Source organism: Pezoporus wallicus, unplaced genomic scaffold, assembly GCF_028554395.1.
Source record: "Pezoporus wallicus isolate ANWC-B61680 ecotype Strahan unplaced genomic scaffold, APGP_CSIRO_Pwel_v1 contig_5261, whole genome shotgun sequence".
Lineage (NCBI taxonomy): Eukaryota > Metazoa > Chordata > Aves > Psittaciformes > Psittacidae > Pezoporus > Pezoporus wallicus.
The window spans coordinates 1,518,151-1,535,139 of NW_026642423.1; the positions used below are offsets into that span (position 1 = coordinate 1,518,151).

Consider the following 16,989-nt stretch of genomic DNA (forward strand, 5'->3'; position numbering starts at 1 on the left):
CCCCCGGGAAAAAAACGAGGCTGGAAGGGGTGAAATAGGAGGCACAGCCCTTGCAGGGCTGGGAAGGGGGCACAGAGACATGGTGTCCCAAGGCACGTGGTGGGGGGGCATTTATGGCTAAGGGCTCAGCCCTGAGGCTGGGCTACCCCCGAGAACACACCCCCTAGGCAGGGGGCAGCAAAAGGCATGAGGGAGGTGGGGACGTGCCCCCCCAAGGTGATAGGCTGCACCGAAGCAGTCAAGGGTATGGTGGAAACCCTATGCCCCAAGGCCAGTCAGACTCCCCCATTTCTCAGGGTGGTGGCAAGCGATTAACTCATCCCACACCCCCTGAACATAGGGACTGAGGGCCACCAGCCCCTCCTCAGTGGGCAGAGCCCAGATGAGGGAGGCCAGTCCCGCCCAAAGGCAGTGGAAAGCAGCAGTTGCTGACCCCCCCAGCCCCCGATTTGGGGGGACACGGAGGGGAAAAGGACCTGAGAACCGTTCTGGGGAGGGGGGACACAAGTTGGGGGGGGACAGTGGGGGAGGACTGGGACCCTCCCCAGCAGGTCCTCAGCACAGCAAGGCAGCGGGGCACCCACAGCCCTCCTCCTCCATGGGAAGGGGACACCCACCTCCCTGGATGGGGCACCCACGTCTCCCACCACCAGCAGGCAGGGAGGGCATCCAAGGATGATGGTGGGGGCACACCGGGGGATACTTTTCCCCCTAACACAAGGCACCCGGCTGCCACGGCAGTGCCCCTGGGCAGCACCTGCAGTGGTGGAGGGCACTAGCTGTTAGTCCGCTGCTTCTTGAGCACTGCGTACACGTCCTCCACCTTGCTGAGCCTCTCGAAGAAGGGTAGGAGGTCCAGCAGCTCCGTGTCTGCCATGTTATCGAACCAGGAGGCCACCGGCACCTGGGGGAGGGAAGTGGCTGAGGGGGGTCTGCCCCCTGTCTCCATTACCCCCCCAGCCTCACCCCAGCAGTACATACGGCGTTATCGGGGTGGAAGATGTAGGATGCAGGCGAGTTGTCCACAATGATGATACGGCGCAGGTCGCGGCCCAGGCGGCTCAGGTCTTTCACGTAGTTGCCCCGATGGAAGACGCAGGATTCCCGGAAAAGCCGTGCCCGGAAAGCCCCCCATTTATCCAGCAAGTCAGCCACGGGGTCCGCATACTGTGGGCGTGGGGCGGGGGTCAGCAGGGCACACCACGCCACCGTGCTCACCCCATGGTGACGACGGCAGCCTGCTCTCCACCGGCGCCAGCTCACCCAGTGCCTCAGTTTCCCTGGACAGCACCGTGGAGGGGCAGGCGGACAGCACTGCCTGATGCTGGCACTGCCTGCAGTAGGCAGGGGACACAGGGGCAGCACTGCCCATGGGTGAGCAGGGAAGGAGAGTTGTGCCACCCAATGTGTAGCTGGGAAGAGGAGGGCACGCACCTTGGCCAGGCTGGCAGTGAAGAGCACGCACTCGAAGAGCTCACCCATGCGCTGCAGGAACTCATCCACGTGTGGCCGCTTGAGCACATACACCTGCGGGCACAGGGCAGAGGGCATGCACCACAGGCACCCATACCCCTACCACCCAGCCTCCTCATGCCCACCCCTGGGGGGCACCTATGTCCCCAAGAGCAGTCAGCGGCTCCCTTCTGGGGAAGGGGGACAGAGGGCTGCCTGCACCCTGTGTACACCCGCATGGGGGCTGCTCCGTGTGGGGTGAGGGATGCCATGGCCCCGCTGGTACATCCAGGTGAAGCATCTGGCCGGCTCCAGAGCCAAGTAACCAAGAACAGGCTGACTGCCCAGATCACAGCCTATCCTGGATTACTTGAACCCGGGACCAACCACTACCGCAGGGCACCACATCAGGATTCCCCCTCACTTCCCCACCCTGGCACCCTGATGCCTCATCTGCCCTCGGTGCAGGGAGCTGCAATGGCTCCCAGTCGTCAGGGAATGGGCAGCAGGTGCTGTGCCCCCCCCCCCCCCCCCCCCCCCAGGCACCCTGCTTCCCCCATTACCTGGTGCATGATGCCATCGATTTCCACCGGGATGATGAAGTCGGCGTTGTTCACCGGCTGGGGAGGGCACAGCAGGGTCAGCACTGGGCGGGAACCCCCTGCCCAAATGCTGCCTGCCTTCTGCCAGACCCTCACAGGGACACCCCAGCCGACCCAGTGGGGCTTTGCTGGGTGCTGGGCACCACTCAGAGGTACAGGGAGGAAAAAGAGGGACAGGGCAGGTGGGGTGAGGAGCAGGAAGGGGGCTGGGGTGTTCCCCACCTTGAAAGAGCTGTGCACCAGTGTCTCATCCAGGTCGATGACCACACAGAGTTTGCTAGCATCCTGCGGCTTGATCTCAGGCAGAAGGTGCTTGACAGCAGCCTGTGGCATGGGCGGACAGGCAAGCTTCGGGGTCAGTGGGGTGGTGAGAGGCACCCCCTACCCTCCCACCATCCTGAGTGGGGGAGCCCATTTAGCCCCACATCCTGGCACAGGGGAAGCACGAGGACAGCCAGGCTGGAGTGAGGGGGGTACCTTGGGCAGCGCCCCATTCTCCTCCACCAGCAGCGGGGCACCAGGGGTACCAGCACAGGGCTCCCCGTCATCGCGGCACAGGCAGCAGAAGAGGGACTGGAGAATGCTGCGGCTCCGTGGCTTCTTGGTGGCAGGGGCCTGGGTACCTGTGTGGAGGGGTTGAGGGTGAGGGGCACCCCTGGGGGTCCCCCAAGCCCCAGCACAGCAACGAGAGGGTGGGAGAGCTAGGCTCGGGAGGCCAGACACGGTGGATGTGTCCCCTCTGCCCGGAGCCCCCTGTGCCCTTATCAGCCCCAGCACCCATCCGGACACTCTTCCTGCTACACCAAGCACCGGCGCCAGGGCAGCGCCGTGGACACGAGTGTCTGGAGACCACCCGCAGCAGCCTGCCCGGCGGCGATCCCCTGCCCGGGAGACCCCCGTGGGCAGCGCCCGCACAGCTGCGGACTCGGCAGCAACAACCCGAGGGGTCGGGGCCGCTACTGGACCCCGGCCGGTCCCGCCGCGAGGCGCGGACTCACGCCGGTGGGTGGTCCGAGGGGGGGGGGGGGGGGGGGCGAGGCCTAGCCGCGGGAGGCGGGGCTTACAGCCGCTTTGTTTCCCGCCCCCAGCCTGCCTCCATTCCTCATTGGCCAAGTCGAGCGTACCTGAGGTCAGAAACCAATCAGGGCGAAGTGCCCGCCCCTGGGCGCCGTTCCCGCAGCCCCCATTGGCGGATCAAGGGGAAACTGAGGCAGAGAGGCAGCTCCCGCCAGCCCTGGGCTCAGCGGGCAGCGCGGCGGGTCCAGCCCCTTCCCTACCGACCCCGCGGGCTGGATCCTGCAGACAGCCCGGGCCGGGAGCTGCAGGTCCCCCTGGTTCTGCCCCCTCAGGGCCCCGGCTGGCCTGTAGGGCGCCCCATGGCAGGGAGCTCCCCGATGGGGTCGGGGTCCGTTCCACCGCTTTCTCCCCCAGCCCCGGCCCTGCCAGCTCCCCAGGCGGGCGGGCAGCAGGACGGGCAGCGCTCCCCACCAACCCCCCTGCGCCGGGCGGAGGGCGCGCAGGAGAAGGGGGACGTCGATCTGTAGCGGGTGCCCGGTGCTCGGCTCCCTGCCTGCTTCAGTATCCCCACTGGCGCTGCGTGCAACACCCCCCCCGTCCGTCCGTCCGGCTCTGGAGGAAACCGCGCAGAAACACAGAGCGCCGGGGCCTGAGCAGCGCCCCGAATACCCCGGCGTCACCGACGGGATTCGGGGCGGGGGGAAGCGGTACGGACAACCCCGCGCCCCAGCCCCCCCGCGCATCCCCTTCCAGCGCTGTGGCAGCGGGACGCGCGGGGGCCGGCTGAGGCTGCCCGCAGCTCATCACACCCACCGGGAGCAGGTCCCCCTCCCGGTACCGGAGACCCCGGGGACCTCCCCCGACCTCCCCGCACCGTGGGGGCAGGGATAACCCCCCCTCCCCCGCGTTACCTTTCTCCTGCAGCGGGGCGCTCCCCTCCTCCCTGCTAACCTGGGCGATGATGGACTGGTGCTCCATGGGCGACGGGGAGGGGGGGTGGGAGGGGGCGGCCCCCCCCCGGCGCGGCCCCCCGGGGGGGGGGAGGCGGGGCGGGGTCCGGCGGCGGCGCGGGGCGACGGGCGCGGGAGCGGCGCCGCGGAGGAAACTTTGTTACAACATGGAGTTTCCTCCGCCCGGGCTGGGGCCGCAAACATGGAACCCGGGCGCGGTTTCAAGGAACCCCTTAAAAGGGCAACGCAGAGGGGGGGGGCCGCCTGCCTCCTCCTCCCACCTCCGCCTCTCCGCAGCCGCCCCACCACCAGGGGACGCGGTTTGGAGGGGAAGGACCCCTCCCTTGCTCTGCGGTGGTCGAAGGGGGGTTCCTGCCATGTACCCACACTCCGGGGTAATGAAAAGGGGGTCATCCCCCCTCCGCAGCAGCCAGCCCCCCCCGCATGCTTGGGTATCCCCTGGACTAGAGACCCCTGGACCCGGCGGTCCCCATCCCCCACCCGCAGGGCTCATTCCCCATTGCCAGGAGAGTGTGAAGGCTGCAGGTGCCGTGGGGCTGCAACAGTAACAGTCTGCGTTTTTCTTGCAATTCGCCAGTTATTCGGTGAATTAATACAGATTTATCATCGATATAGGTATTTTCTCCTGCAGAGCCTCCCTTCCCGCCTTCGGGGCAAGCGGGTCTCTTTCCAGGTGGCTCCCGACGAGCAGCTTTTAGCGAGAGCTTAAGAATGCAACAATCTTCTCAGGAGAATCTTGTGTCGTCCCCCCCAGTGCCCCATGTGCTGGCATTCCCCAGCCCCTTTCCCCGCACCTTGCTCCCCGTTGCCCGCAGGCACCCGGGAGGGAGGTTTCCAGCCGGTCCCGGTCGCCCTGTCCCTCACCACCTCGGTGGCAGGAGGTGCTGTTCCCTCTATCAGCGCTGCCCGTGGGAAGGAAGAGGTGGGGGAAAGCAGTCTGTAAATTTCTCGTCTGAGCTTGTCTGGAGCCTCTCCCCCTGTCCCAGATGCGGTTTTGGGAACTTCGGGAGCTGAAATCGTCCTTTCCGGTCTGGGGGCGGGATCAGGGTATCTCTCCGTGCTGTGGGAGCAGCCCCTCGGACACAGGACTTCTCCCCTGACAGCTTGGGGCACAACACGTAACCTACAGGTGACCCCGCTGGGTAATGTTACTGGCATCAGGAATTGGGATGCTGCAGGACCAGGCAGGCGGTGGAAGCAGAAGTAGGTTCACACCTGTAGCTCCCATGCTCCAGGCTCTGCAGGACCCCCTCGCACCCCGAGACAACCAGGGAGGGCCCATCCTGCCACCGCTGCCACCTGCTCTAGTGAGAGGCCGGGCCTTGGATTCCCTGCCCCATAAACAGTGCCAGGCAGAGGGGAGCCGCTTCCGCTGTCCAGGCCAGCGCTGCGCCCGACCACGTAGGAGAAAGAGGATGGAAAAGACTGTGATTCCCCCACTCTCTTCTGGGCTGACGTGGGCGGCTCCTTCAGCCCTGGTGAAGCCGGGCAGGACACGGGCCTCATCCCAGCGGGCTCCCCCGGGTGTCAGGGATGCTGCTCACCATGGGAACACCAGTGGAGACCACACATTCTCCCTTCCAGGACCGATGTTCCTCTGGCAGAATCCTTTTCTTCCCTGAGCGATCAGCAACGTACAGGCACCAACCCCAGTTCAACCAGACCCTGCCTGGCCTCTAATTAACGCAATTAGCGAAGTCTCCAGGCTCGACGCCTCCGGCAGTGGTTGCAGCATCGCTCCGTTTTGCTGCCTGCGCAGAAGCACATCAGGCAGCTGAGGAACTTAGGGCAACGTTGTCCTCGTTCAGGAGCTGCAGAATAAGCAAACAGACACGTAGGCTGTGAGCACCGGAAAGTACCGGGACCTGCACTGAGGGACCCCGGGTTGGGGGTCCCGGGTGGAGAAATGCGATCCCCGCAACAGCCCTGAGGACATCTCCAGACCCTCAGCCGCGCCGTGGGGCTGGTCCCTGCGCTCTTCAGCTCCCGTCCCTCGCCCTCCCGGTCCTACAGCCCCGGGCACATGCACCGGGGTCCCCATGCTCCTGCTCGCCACGCCCGGGGACGGCTGTGCTGGATGGGGGGGGGGAAGAACAGACAGACGGACGGACACGGGACGGGACACACGACTCCCGCCTCTCAGTGGGCCCCACCGCTCCGGCTCCTCCTTCAAGCAGCCCGAGGCCGGACCAACGCGGAGGCGGGGGGAGGCACCGCCCCACCCTGCCGGCATCGCCCTTTTAGGGCCGCGGCGGGGGGCGAAGCGCGGCGGACCCCCCCCCACCCGGAGCCTGGGGCCGAGGGAAGTGAACGGGGGTACGGCCGGCCGCCCCCCGGAGGGGGACCCGAGCGGCCCCGCATCTGCATCCGGCGGTGCCGGCAGGCGGGAAACGGGGCATCCGGGGCGGGGAGGGCACGGAGAGGCGCCCCCACCTTCCCGCTGCCCTCGGGGGAATGCAGGGAGCTGGTGCTGAGCTCCCGCGCCCCGGTCTATGCACTCCCCAGCACTGGGTAAAGCACAAGACCCGGACTATTGGGGGGGGGGGCCGTTGTGGTCCCCTCCCTTCTCTGCTCCAGGCGCGCAGCAGCAGAGAGGCTGAGGGCAGGTCACAAGCACGCTGTTTATCAGCCGCCCCTCCCGAGTTTAGGACCCCCCGGTGGGGCTCCGGTCCGCGGCTGCGGCCGGTACTGGGCAGTGGGACTGGAGGCCTCGGCTCCCCGGGTCTGGCCCTGCCGGCCGTGAGGGTTGGTTAGCGGTGCCGGGCGGCGATTAGCGGTCCTGGGAGGCGATTAGCGGTCCCGGGCGGTAATTAGCGGTCCCTGGGGCCGGCGGTTCCCGGCACTAATGAGAAGGGGCGGCTCATTCGCGGAAGCCTCTGTTCCAAGGGCTGGGGGAGCTTCCCACTGCACCCTTCCCATCCCGCATCCAGCTTGGACCAGCAACCCTGAATTGGGGTGGGAGCAGGAGGAGTCTAAAAACTTGGGGGAAGGGTTGCCCGGCTGTTAAACCAGTTCCTTGATGGGTTCGTGTCCGGCCAGAACATCAACCGGGGGCTTGGTGTGGCATCAAATCAGTGTGGGGGGACTGTGCTGGGGAGGCAGGTGGGATCGGGGTCTGTCACTGGGTCCCTGCCAGCGCCCGTGAGTCGAGGGAGACGCCAAAGCTGAACCGGTCATGATGGCCCCCTGCCAGGAACCGGGCTCCGTGTGCGATGCTGCATGTCCAGATCTGGGGGTGCAAAAAGGGCAGGTCTGTGGGCACCCACGGGGATGCTGTTCCCCACCCGGCTGCCCCTTCCCACGGTTCCAGCCCTACCAGGTAGGTGATGAAGACCACGTAGGCGACCAACAGCAGGCTCAGGGGGATGTAGTAGCCCAGGCCCTGCAGCGTGGGCAGAAAGTCCACCACGAAGTAGACATTGATGGCACAGACCAGCCCAGTGATGAGAGTCATCAGCACCTTCCCTGGGCTGTGGGCAGGGAGTGAGCATCAGCACAGGGGCAGAGCACCCACCCCGTGTGCCACCAGGCACAGCAGTCCGAGAGACCTGAGTTTGTAGGTAAGCAAGACCCCAAATGGGCCATCTCTGCTCCCCACAGCCATACTACATCCCTGTGATGGGGCTCCGGGCATGGGCTTTGTCCACCCTCCAAATGCAGGGATGGCAGTGCCAGAGGGATGCTAAGTACCCAGGAATGCCCAAGGGGGCTGGACATGGAATTGGGGTGAGGATGGAGGGGTCAGTTATGGGGTCTGTCATAGAATGGTTTAGGTTGGTAGCAACCTTAAAGATCATCTACTTCTAACCCCCATGCCCACACCTTCCACTAGACCAGGTTGCTCCAAGCCCTGTCCAGGCTGGTCCTGAATACTGCCAGGGATGGGGCAGCCACAACTTCTCTGGGCAACCTGTGCCACTCTGTCACTACCCACACAGTGAAGATTTTTTCCTGATATCTAATTAGGATCTAATTTTCCTAATATCTGATACCTGCTCTGGTTGCCCTGGGCCGGTGGGAATGAGCATCCTCCCCTAATGCCCATACAGCAACTTGCCCCCATGGCATGGTTTGGAGGGCAAGGATGGGCCAAAGGGAGGGTGCCTGCAGCTGGAACCCCCTACTCCGTGCCTCCCCCTGGCATGGCACTCACAGGCCATTGGTGAAGTCCTGCATGAGCGGGCGCAGGCTGGTGAAGGTGAGGACGGGCAGAACAGCAAAGGGCAGCTGGAAGGAGAGAGAGGTGAGGGGGACACAACCACCAGGCTGGGGTGTTGGGGGGCAGGTGATGCCCCCCCCCGCCCTTACCAGGATGCTCTGCAGGACGTTGAGCAGGTCATTCATGCCCGTGAGGTGGCTGACATCCCTGAAGGCGGCCACAAAGACAGTGGGCAGGATGGCGAAGGAGCGGGTGAAGAGCACTCGGGTGAAGCGGGACCAGCGGAGCTGCAGGAAGCCCTGGGGACATGGCGAAAGCTGCACCCTCACCTCTCACCATGCCTGGGGCACCAGGCCAGTGCGCTCCCCCGAACCCTTGCTCGGAGGAACGTGGTGACCATCGCTCCCTCGCCCGTGCCAAGGCGCCGAGCGGGCCCGTGCAGAGCTGCTGGGCCCCGCTAGATGTCAGCTCCAGCTCATTAAGCGAAAGATCTCATTGAGGAAATGTGTGGGGCACCCACAGGGTGCCTCTGGGAGGGTGTCACAGGGGCCGGGGGTAGCCATGCCGCGGCAATGGGCGGGCACTGTCCCTATCCTACCTCTCCTGGGGACCTTGGTACCAGCAAGCTGCCACCCCCTGGGTGGGCAGTGCTCCATGCTCAGCTCCTTTCAGGAATGGAGGGTAATTCCCTCTGCCAAATAGCTCGTGGTCCCCCCTAGCTGCTCCCCGTGTTCCAAGGGCCAGCATCCGAGCACCCCATCCCTCACCTCCATGACGAACTGCCCTGCATAGGTCCCGGTCATGGTGGAGCTCTGTCCCGCCGCCAGGATCCCAATGGCCCAGATGTACAGTGCCACTGCCCCAAAATAGCAGCCCAGGATAACGCCCTGTATGGGAAAAGTCCCACGGGGACCCCAAGGCGTCCCCCACCCCAGGCACCCCAATCAGCTCCCAGCCTTCCAGCAGGGTCACTGCAGCCCCCAGCCCCAGGGAAGCACTGTGTCCCCCAGATGGGTATGGATGCCCACGGGGTACAGCCTGGAGCCACTCACCCCTTGGTAGATATCCACAGAGACCGTCTCGTTGTTGGTGGGGAAGATGCTGGCGTAGTGGCTGACGCTGCTGTTGATGCACTTGTTGTGCTGCAATGCACACAGTGGGTACAAGCATGATGGCCACCCGGTAGCCCCCACAGACACAGGGCCTCTCGTATACCGTGTCTCAGGGGATGAGGACACCCATTTTTCAAGGGATGCTCACCCTGCCTGTTTACACAGCGTGGCAAAGCAAACACCTCCCTGTGGTGGACACTCACCACATCCTCGTTCCGCTGGTGGTAGAAAGCCTCACCAAAAACAGCCATGACAAAGAGGTTGATAAGAAAGGAGATGAAGAGCGCCAGACAGGATTCAGTCAGGAAATACATGTTGGCCTCTTGCACTGCCTCCTTCTTGGACCGGTCGATGTCCCGTGTCTGGGTACGGTAGGTGACGTGGGTGCCACAGGGTCAGGTGAGCATCCGTGTCCTGGATGGGGATGTCCTGGACAAGCCAGGATCAGCTGGTCCCCACCAAGTGTCCCCTGAGACACCCTGGGTGGCAGTGCCCATGGTAGTGCCCATTGCAGTGCCTTAGTCTCACCTTGACCAGGGAGGAGTGGAGGAAGATGTTATGGGGCATAATGATGGCACCAACGATGCCCACAGCCTGGAGCAGCTCCTCTCGCCCGCAGCCCGGGCAGTAGGGCAGGAAAATGCCTTTCAGGACCTCCACCTGCCCTGGCCTCACCATCACGTACTGGGGACCAGTGGGAAGGAGCACTGTGAGCTGCCCCCTACCACCACTGCGGGTCAGTGCCAGTGGGGATGCACCACAGGGGTCCCCTGCCAGCGCCCTGCAGGGAAAGGGGTGTCCCCAGCTCCCCCTTTCACCTCGTAGCCAAAAGTCAGGGCCATGATGGTGATGAGGAGGCCAAAGAAAGCCTCCAGTTTGCGGAGCCCTAGAGGGGTTGAGAGATGTGGTGGGACAGAGCCAGGCACACCAGTGCCACATGGGCACCAGGGCTGCGTGAGTGAGCATCCCCTCATCCCCCCTGCCCGGCACCCACCGTACTTGTCGAGGAAGAGGAAGAAGAGGGTGTCCACGATGGTGATGAGGACCCCACCCCAGAGGGGGATGCTGTGGGATGGCAAGGGTAGCCTGTTAGACACATGCTCCTCAGTGGAGTGGGACCACAGGAGAGGCTGGGGGTTCCCCATGGGACAGCTCACCGGCCGGCTGAGAGCAGGCTGAAGGCGATGGCTGTTCCGATCACCTCCTGCATGTCAGAGCCGATGATGGCAATCTCGATCATGAGCCACAGCAGTACACGGGGCACCTGGGGGGACCAGGGCATTGAGGTGCTTGAGCCCACAGCAAGGCTTGGCCCTGGGCAAGCTGGCACAACATCCAGGGTGGAGACCCCTGTTCCCAGGCTCTGGCAGGCCACCCAAAGCAGCAGCCTCTTCCATGACACAATCTTAGGGTGCAAGATGGATCCTCAATCACAGCCTGCACCCCCTCCCCATCCTTGCCCCAGTGGGAGCTGAGGATAGGACTCAGCTGTCTGGACACCGTGTCCAGACAGGGCAGAGGGATGTATCCAGCCCTTCTTCTGGGGACTTGTCACTCAGCCATCATCTCGTCACTCGTTTCCCCCCACCAGGATCCTGCCACCTAGATGGGATCCCTAGCTCCCCACCTCCTTTGCCCTATGACACCTGCCCGAGCCCCTCCAACCTCCTGCACCAGCATGCCCAGGCTCGCCCTGCGTCCCTGCTGGGCGTTGCTGCCGCAACACCAGGGCTCACCCCCCGGGGGACGCGCTCGTGTGTCCCCACATTGGACCAGGACACCGTGGGAGCTGCTTCCCCCTCCTCGCCCCTCCCCGAACTGCAGAGCTGTGTGGGTGCCAGATAGGGGGCACTGGAGCTGGAAGAGCTTTGGAGAGTCCCTGGGAGAGGTGAGGCCCTGCCAGGATCATCACCAGCCTGAGAGTGGGATCCCCCAAGGTGATGACCCCAGAAGGGCTCCCTGTGGTGCTCACCTTGGGGTAATAGAGATAGCAGATCTCACCCAGGTCCTTCCCAGTCACCACTCCCAGCCGGATGGCCAGGCGCTGGCACAGCAGCCCCAGGATGGTGGCCCACAGCAGCACCCACAGCAGCTGGGGGGGCAGGAGGGAGGCAGCAGGAGCTGGGCACCGGGTGGGATGTGGCCACCCGGGGCTCCCAGCAAGGACCAGCCAGCCCAGGGACACGGGAAGAGGAGCCCAGAGGAGCTGGAGGTGGTCCCCAGGCAGAGGAGCTGCCCCCTCACACCCCTGGGTGCCCTCCGCCTGGGCCAAGGCCCCCCCACTCTCCCCCCCCCGTTCCCACTTCCCATGCAGGGGAAGCCATGGGGCTTGCCATGGGGCTGGGTGGCCGTTGGCACAGGAAAAGTTGTGAAAGCCCTGGCTGCTTCCTGAGCCAGGGCCGGGGAGGCCCAGGGCTCACCTTGAACCCCGCCACAGCCCCGCACTGCAGGTCTGACTCCACGTTGCCCGGGTCCAGGTAGGCGATGCTCATGAGGAAGCCAGGACCGGTGAAAGCCCAGAGTTTCCTAAAGCTGAAACCGGCCTGGGAAGAGGCAGCAGATCAGAGCAAAGAGTTCCCGTTTGAAACCAGCGTTTCCCAATTGCACTCCCGGTCCCCTTCAGCGCGGTGCTAGGAAGCCCGGTGCTGCCTGCACGGGTGCATTTAGCACACGGGATGTTTCTTCTGCTCTGGGGAGGGACCTGCCAGCCCCAGCCCCTCTCTGTTAGCAGCAGTGCCAGGGGGACAGCAAGATCCCCAGCCAGGGGCAGGTTGGACAGTGATGTGCAGGGGGTTTCTGGGCTGTCAGGCACCGTTTATTGCACCTCATGGGATCCTGCTGCCAAGCCCTGCTTTCACTATCCTTCCTGGCAGAGAAAACCCCGATTCTTCCCCTTCTCCCTTTCATCCCCCAGGACCGGATGGGGTTGGGGAGGGCTGGTGTGACACAGACACCCTCACTGGGCTGGGCACGGGTGGTGTGTGAGCAACGGGGTGATGCCTACAGCTGGGTAGCACCTCACTCCTTGCCTCAGTTTCCCAATCTGGAAACCTTTAAGTGTGGAAATGTTCACCCTGGGGCTGTGATTTGCCTGAGTACCGTCTGGGGACACTGAGGTCCCCGGGGCACGTCCTAGGTATGTCTCCCATTCCCTCTGCCTCCCCACCTCCAGCTCCCTGCTGTCCCAGCTCCTTGCTCAGTCTCTGCCTACACTCAGATGGAGGTGCCAGCCTAGCAGCACCTACCCCACCACCCTTGGGGATGCTGATGCGTTCATCCAGGTAGGTCTGGTCCAGGGTGCCAGGGTGCTGTGGGGCCACCAGGCTCCTGCTGGTGCCATAAGTCTGGGCTTGACCCTGGTTCAGGGACCCCGTGAGGCCTGAGAGGAGAGGTGGGGAGTGAGGAAGAGAAGGAGGAGAGGTAGCAGCCCACCACAGGGGCAAGAGTGGCAGCCTACCTGGCTAGCAGCCCCTTGGTCCCACCTGCCCCTGCCCAGGGAGCCCCATAAGGCATGAACCCCATTTTTACAGGGCAGCTGTGAGGGTGGCTATAGGGTCAGCAGCTGTCAGATGCTGCCTCCAGCTCATGGGTCCCTAAAAGTTCCTGATCCCAGACCCATCTTCACCAGCTCAAAAGCCAAGTGCATTTCTGGGCAGGAGGGACAGAAGGGGACCATGCTCTGTGTTCTGCTGCTGGGTGGGCATGAAGTGGGGACAAGAGGCTGGTACTGGTACCAGCCCCCCCTCCGGCCCCCATTTTCTGGGAGTGTGGGTGAATCACAGATGGGTGTGGAGGAACAGAGGATGGGCATATGGGGAAGCCAGGACAGGCTTCAAGGAAATGGTGCCCACTGTGGGGTGGGGACAGAACAAGGGGTCCTGGGGCAGAGGGAAGGGGCTGTAGGGGGGGAAAGAAGGCGCAGGGGGACCCAAGTGTCATAGGGCTCACCTGGCTCCAGCGATGCCGTGGCTGGGCCTGATCCGGGCATGATCTCAACACTGGGTGCAATGCCTGCGCCCAGCTTTTAAAGGATCCACCAGTTGCCCTCCTCCTTCTCTCCCTCCCCGAGGAGGAGGAGCAGGAAGTGTTCCTTCCCACCCGCTTTCCTGGGCTGGGAAAGGGCCCTGCCTGGTGGGGGCTGGGTGCTATGAATGTGCACGGTCTCAGTTCCCCTATCCTGTGCCAGCAGCAGTGCACCGAGTGCCTTCCTTCCCCTTTGTTGTATATCCATGCATCCCAACACGGGGCACACAGGGGTATGGGAGCATACTTAGGTGTCACCTTCTCATGCCAGGGTTCCTGCTTCTTGGGTGGCTGTGGGAACAGGGAATCATGTCCCACAGCATGGGGAAGCCTTGACCCGTGGGAGTAGGGGAAAGGCTGGAGGAGTGGGAGAGAGGAGGAAGCAGGCCGGTGTTGCACAAGCATGTGAGGAGGTCAAAAAGCATGCTCAGCTGCAGGCTCTGCAGCACAGGGTGCTCACACCACTCACAGGTTGGGGAACTTGACCCCAATGATGGGGTGATCAGTGTCATTGAAGGTCAGGCTATACCCACAAAAGCAGGGCACCCCATGCCTAGAACCCTTCGTGGCTGTGGAGGTGAGAGGGGAGCACTCTGGGTGCACCCATGGGTGCTTGGGTAGTATTGGCTGTTTCTTCAGGGCAGTCCTCTGCCAGCCAGGCTGCGTCCCACAGACAGGTGGGCATCGGGGTCTGCCCCCATGGAGATGTGATGATGGGCACAGGGAGGAGAGCCTGGACCTTCTCCAGGGTCTGCCTCAGGTGTCTTCCCCAGGCAAAGGCTAGAACAGCTGGGTGAGGGACAGGGTCTTCCCGAGACTGGCACGCACACACCTCAGTACCCCCTGCACTCCTCGTGCCTCAGTTTCCCCAAAGCAAACAAGCCTGGACAGGCAGCGCTGGCAGCTTTATTCCATGTTAGCCACAGGGTGGGAAGGTGAGGGGCTGGGGTTGGCAGCCCTAGAGGATGTAAAAGGGGTTTTGGGGGGCTCCTTGTGGCCAAAGAATTCTGCGGCAAATGAGACAGGGTCTTGAGGCTGCTGCAGGAGCAGGGCCAGGAGGAAGTCGGACAGGAGTACCTGGAGCTCAGGGTGCTGCTGTATGTAGGCAGTGTGGTACTCTTGCAGCTCCCCCTGCGGCGGGGTGGGCGGGGTGGGCAGGGGCACCGGCGCTGCGCCGTGGGGGGTGCAGGATGCCTGGGTCCTTTCCCACACTTGAGGAGGTGCTGGGAAGGATGCTGGCCACCCTGCTTCCCCTCTCCCCGACCCCTGGGCACCTCAGGGGTGACCCTGCTGGGGGGAGGCACAACCCCATGCCCCCCTGTCACCATGTCTCACTGTCTCACCTTTCTGTCCAGGAACCAGGAGAAGAGCTGGATGTCCTCCTCCCAGTCCAGGGGCTGCTTTGGGAAGGGGGGCTGGGGCTTGACTCCACCTGGCAGCAGGAAGGCAGGGCAGGGTATTCGCTATTTGGCTACCAGGCAGCAGGCAAGGGCTTGCCTGTGCTGGGGAACCTCTGCCTCTTCAGTACCTGTCTCTGTAGCAGGGACAGGCTCATCCTGCAGACACATCACCATCGGGCTGCCGACCTGCACCAGCCGAGCCAGCCGCCTGCGAGGGGAAGAGCCAGTGACGCCCCACCTGCGTCCCCGCGGGGCTGGGGCTGCCCCGGCCGGACCTCCCCCGTCCATACCCGCTAGGGAGGAAGCTGCTGTGCCAGACGGTGGAGGCTCCCGCACCGGCGTGCACGGCTCGCTCGATCACAAACACCTCTGCCTCCGCCGAGCCCACCGCCTGCGGCTGGACACCCAGGGCACACTGCGGAGGCACAGCCAGGGGTCACCCCATCTTGGATTCATCCCTGCTCCCGGGGGCCCAACCCGTGCCCTCGGTGCTGTCAACCACACTCCCACATCCCACCCTGGCCCCCCCACCTGATCACAGCCCCATCCCACGGCCTCCCCCGGACGGCGGCTCACGTAGCTGACGGTGCAGAGGTGGCCCTCGGTGTTGATGGTCGGGAAGACGAGGCCGGGAGGCACCTCCCGCCGGCGTGCCAGCACCCGCAGCAGCAAGAGACTGGCACCCTCTGGCAGCAGCCCCCGCAGCTCGGCCCGGCTATAGATGAAGCTCCAGCACTGTGGCTCTGCCTGCAGAGAGACCCAGCCACCTCATGGGACAGCCACAGCCCCACCGTCCCCAGGCACAGCACCACCGGAGCCTGGGGGGTGCACCCCCCCGATATGACCCATCTGGGGGACAGAGGGAAGAGACACTCCACCCCCAACCTCACCTCTCCCTCCTGAAGGGTCTTTGTGACAGTCATCCCATGCTGGTGGCTCACCATGTGGGTCCTCCTCCGTACAGGGTACAGTCTGCGCTGTGGGAGGGGTGGGGGGCACAGGGCAGAGGGTAGAGCCAGGGAACCCCATCTCTGAGGTGGCACACCCCAACACCCCTTTCAATCAGGATACCGCACCAGATGCATTGTAAGAAGCTTCCTGCCCTAGCTGCCACCCAGAGTAGGGGTTGCGGACCACGGTGTTAGAACAGAGATGATGTCTGAGCTGGGGAGGGGACACCACAGCAACGCTGTGTGGAGTGAAGCTTCCAAGAGGGCATCTCTGCAGTGCTCATCCCAGAACAAGGGGGCAGGACACAGGGAAAGGGGACTTGCCACCGCCACCCCAGTCACCTCCAGGCACTCCTGCTCCTCCTGCTCCAGGGTCTCCATCTCTGGGGTCACATAGGCTGGCAGAGCAGAACCACACTCAGCCCGCCATCCCAGCCCTGGGGGCCGGTGGGATGGGGATGCTCCAGCCCTTGGGATGCAGGGAGACACCCCACACTGCGCCGAACTTTACCTTTGAGGCTGCTGGAGGCTGGCACCCCGTCCTGCCTGCGGCGGCACCCGGCCTGCACCAGGAGGCAGCTCCGCACCTGCTCACCCTCCCGCTTGTATGGTGCCCACCGGGCTGACACCCACCACTGGCCCCATGCCGTGTCCCTGGGCTGGGCCTCAGCCGCCACCACGTCCAGCGTTTCGGTGAACAGACATCGGTCCAGCTCCCCTGGCCCTGCTCGGAAAGACTGTCACCCTGCCGAGGGATGCGCTCCCGGCTCGGAGCCTGCCCAGGCACCTCCCGCCTCAGTCTCCCCTTCCCCTCCGAGTGGGCTGGGCCCCGCCCCTCACCACTTGCCCTGTCCAAGCTCCCCTAAGCCCGGTCCCGTATGCATGTGTGTGTCCATCCACCCTGCCCCGAGGACCCCCGGGCACTGGCTGTGGGGTGTAGGCACCCACCGATGAGGTTCAGGAACTTGGCATTCTCCTCCGCGAGGGCTGGGGTCTCCTGCAGGCAGCCAGGGGGGCGCTCCATGCTTCGCCGTGGGGCTCCTGCTACCGGACCCCCGGTTGAGGGGCAGCGTGTGCCCCCAGACCGCGGCACACCCCAGGGCCCACATGTCACCCCCCCGGCCTCCTGGAACCCACATCCGCCCCTGGCCCCATAGCAGCCCGCAACACCCGCCCGAGCCCCAGACCTGCCGCGCCGGACCCAGGTGCCCTCCCCAGCGACGCCTCAGCGGTCCCTATAGCAACGGCCTGGCCCCGCCTCTTAAAGAAGCCGCGGAGGGATAAGGCCAAATAGGTATAACTC

General features: G+C 64.4%; 3 protein-coding genes across 3 annotated transcripts; all 3 read right to left on the bottom strand.

Moving 5' to 3' along the window:
• Window positions 1-449: 449 nt before the first annotated feature.
• On the bottom strand, window positions 450-4,133 carry CTDSP1 (CTD small phosphatase 1). The gene is made up of 7 exons (XM_057430213.1): window positions 3,983-4,133; window positions 2,532-2,677; window positions 2,277-2,378; window positions 2,016-2,072; window positions 1,435-1,527; window positions 982-1,167; window positions 450-904 (listed from the first exon to the last, which is right to left on the bottom strand). Exons 1-7 carry the CDS (start codon window positions 4,047-4,049, stop codon window positions 776-778), a joined length of 780 nt encoding a protein of 259 aa, XP_057286196.1. The 5' UTR covers window positions 4,050-4,133; the 3' UTR covers window positions 450-775.
• A 2,647-nt stretch (window positions 4,134-6,780) lies between these two features.
• On the bottom strand, window positions 6,781-13,366 carry SLC11A1 (solute carrier family 11 member 1). Its single transcript, XM_057430263.1, has 15 exons — window positions 13,262-13,366; window positions 12,559-12,692; window positions 11,734-11,856; window positions 11,286-11,405; window positions 10,471-10,577; window positions 10,308-10,378; window positions 10,132-10,199; window positions 9,842-9,997; window positions 9,517-9,675; window positions 9,254-9,343; window positions 8,969-9,088; window positions 8,351-8,500; window positions 8,196-8,269; window positions 7,359-7,512; window positions 6,781-7,271 (listed from the first exon to the last, which is right to left on the bottom strand). The coding sequence occupies exons 1-15, from the start codon at window positions 13,299-13,301 to the stop codon at window positions 7,161-7,163; spliced, it is 1,677 nt and encodes a 558-aa protein (XP_057286246.1). The 5' UTR covers window positions 13,302-13,366; the 3' UTR covers window positions 6,781-7,160.
• Window positions 13,367-14,225: 859 nt separating this feature from the next.
• Window positions 14,226-16,710, bottom strand: CATIP (ciliogenesis associated TTC17 interacting protein). Its single transcript, XM_057430344.1, has 9 exons — window positions 16,635-16,710; window positions 16,198-16,410; window positions 16,029-16,084; window positions 15,627-15,713; window positions 15,313-15,483; window positions 15,027-15,151; window positions 14,865-14,944; window positions 14,680-14,768; window positions 14,226-14,467 (listed from the first exon to the last, which is right to left on the bottom strand). The coding sequence occupies exons 1-9, from the start codon at window positions 16,708-16,710 to the stop codon at window positions 14,243-14,245; spliced, it is 1,122 nt and encodes a 373-aa protein (XP_057286327.1). The 3' UTR covers window positions 14,226-14,242.
• Window positions 16,711-16,989: the final 279 nt, after the last annotated feature.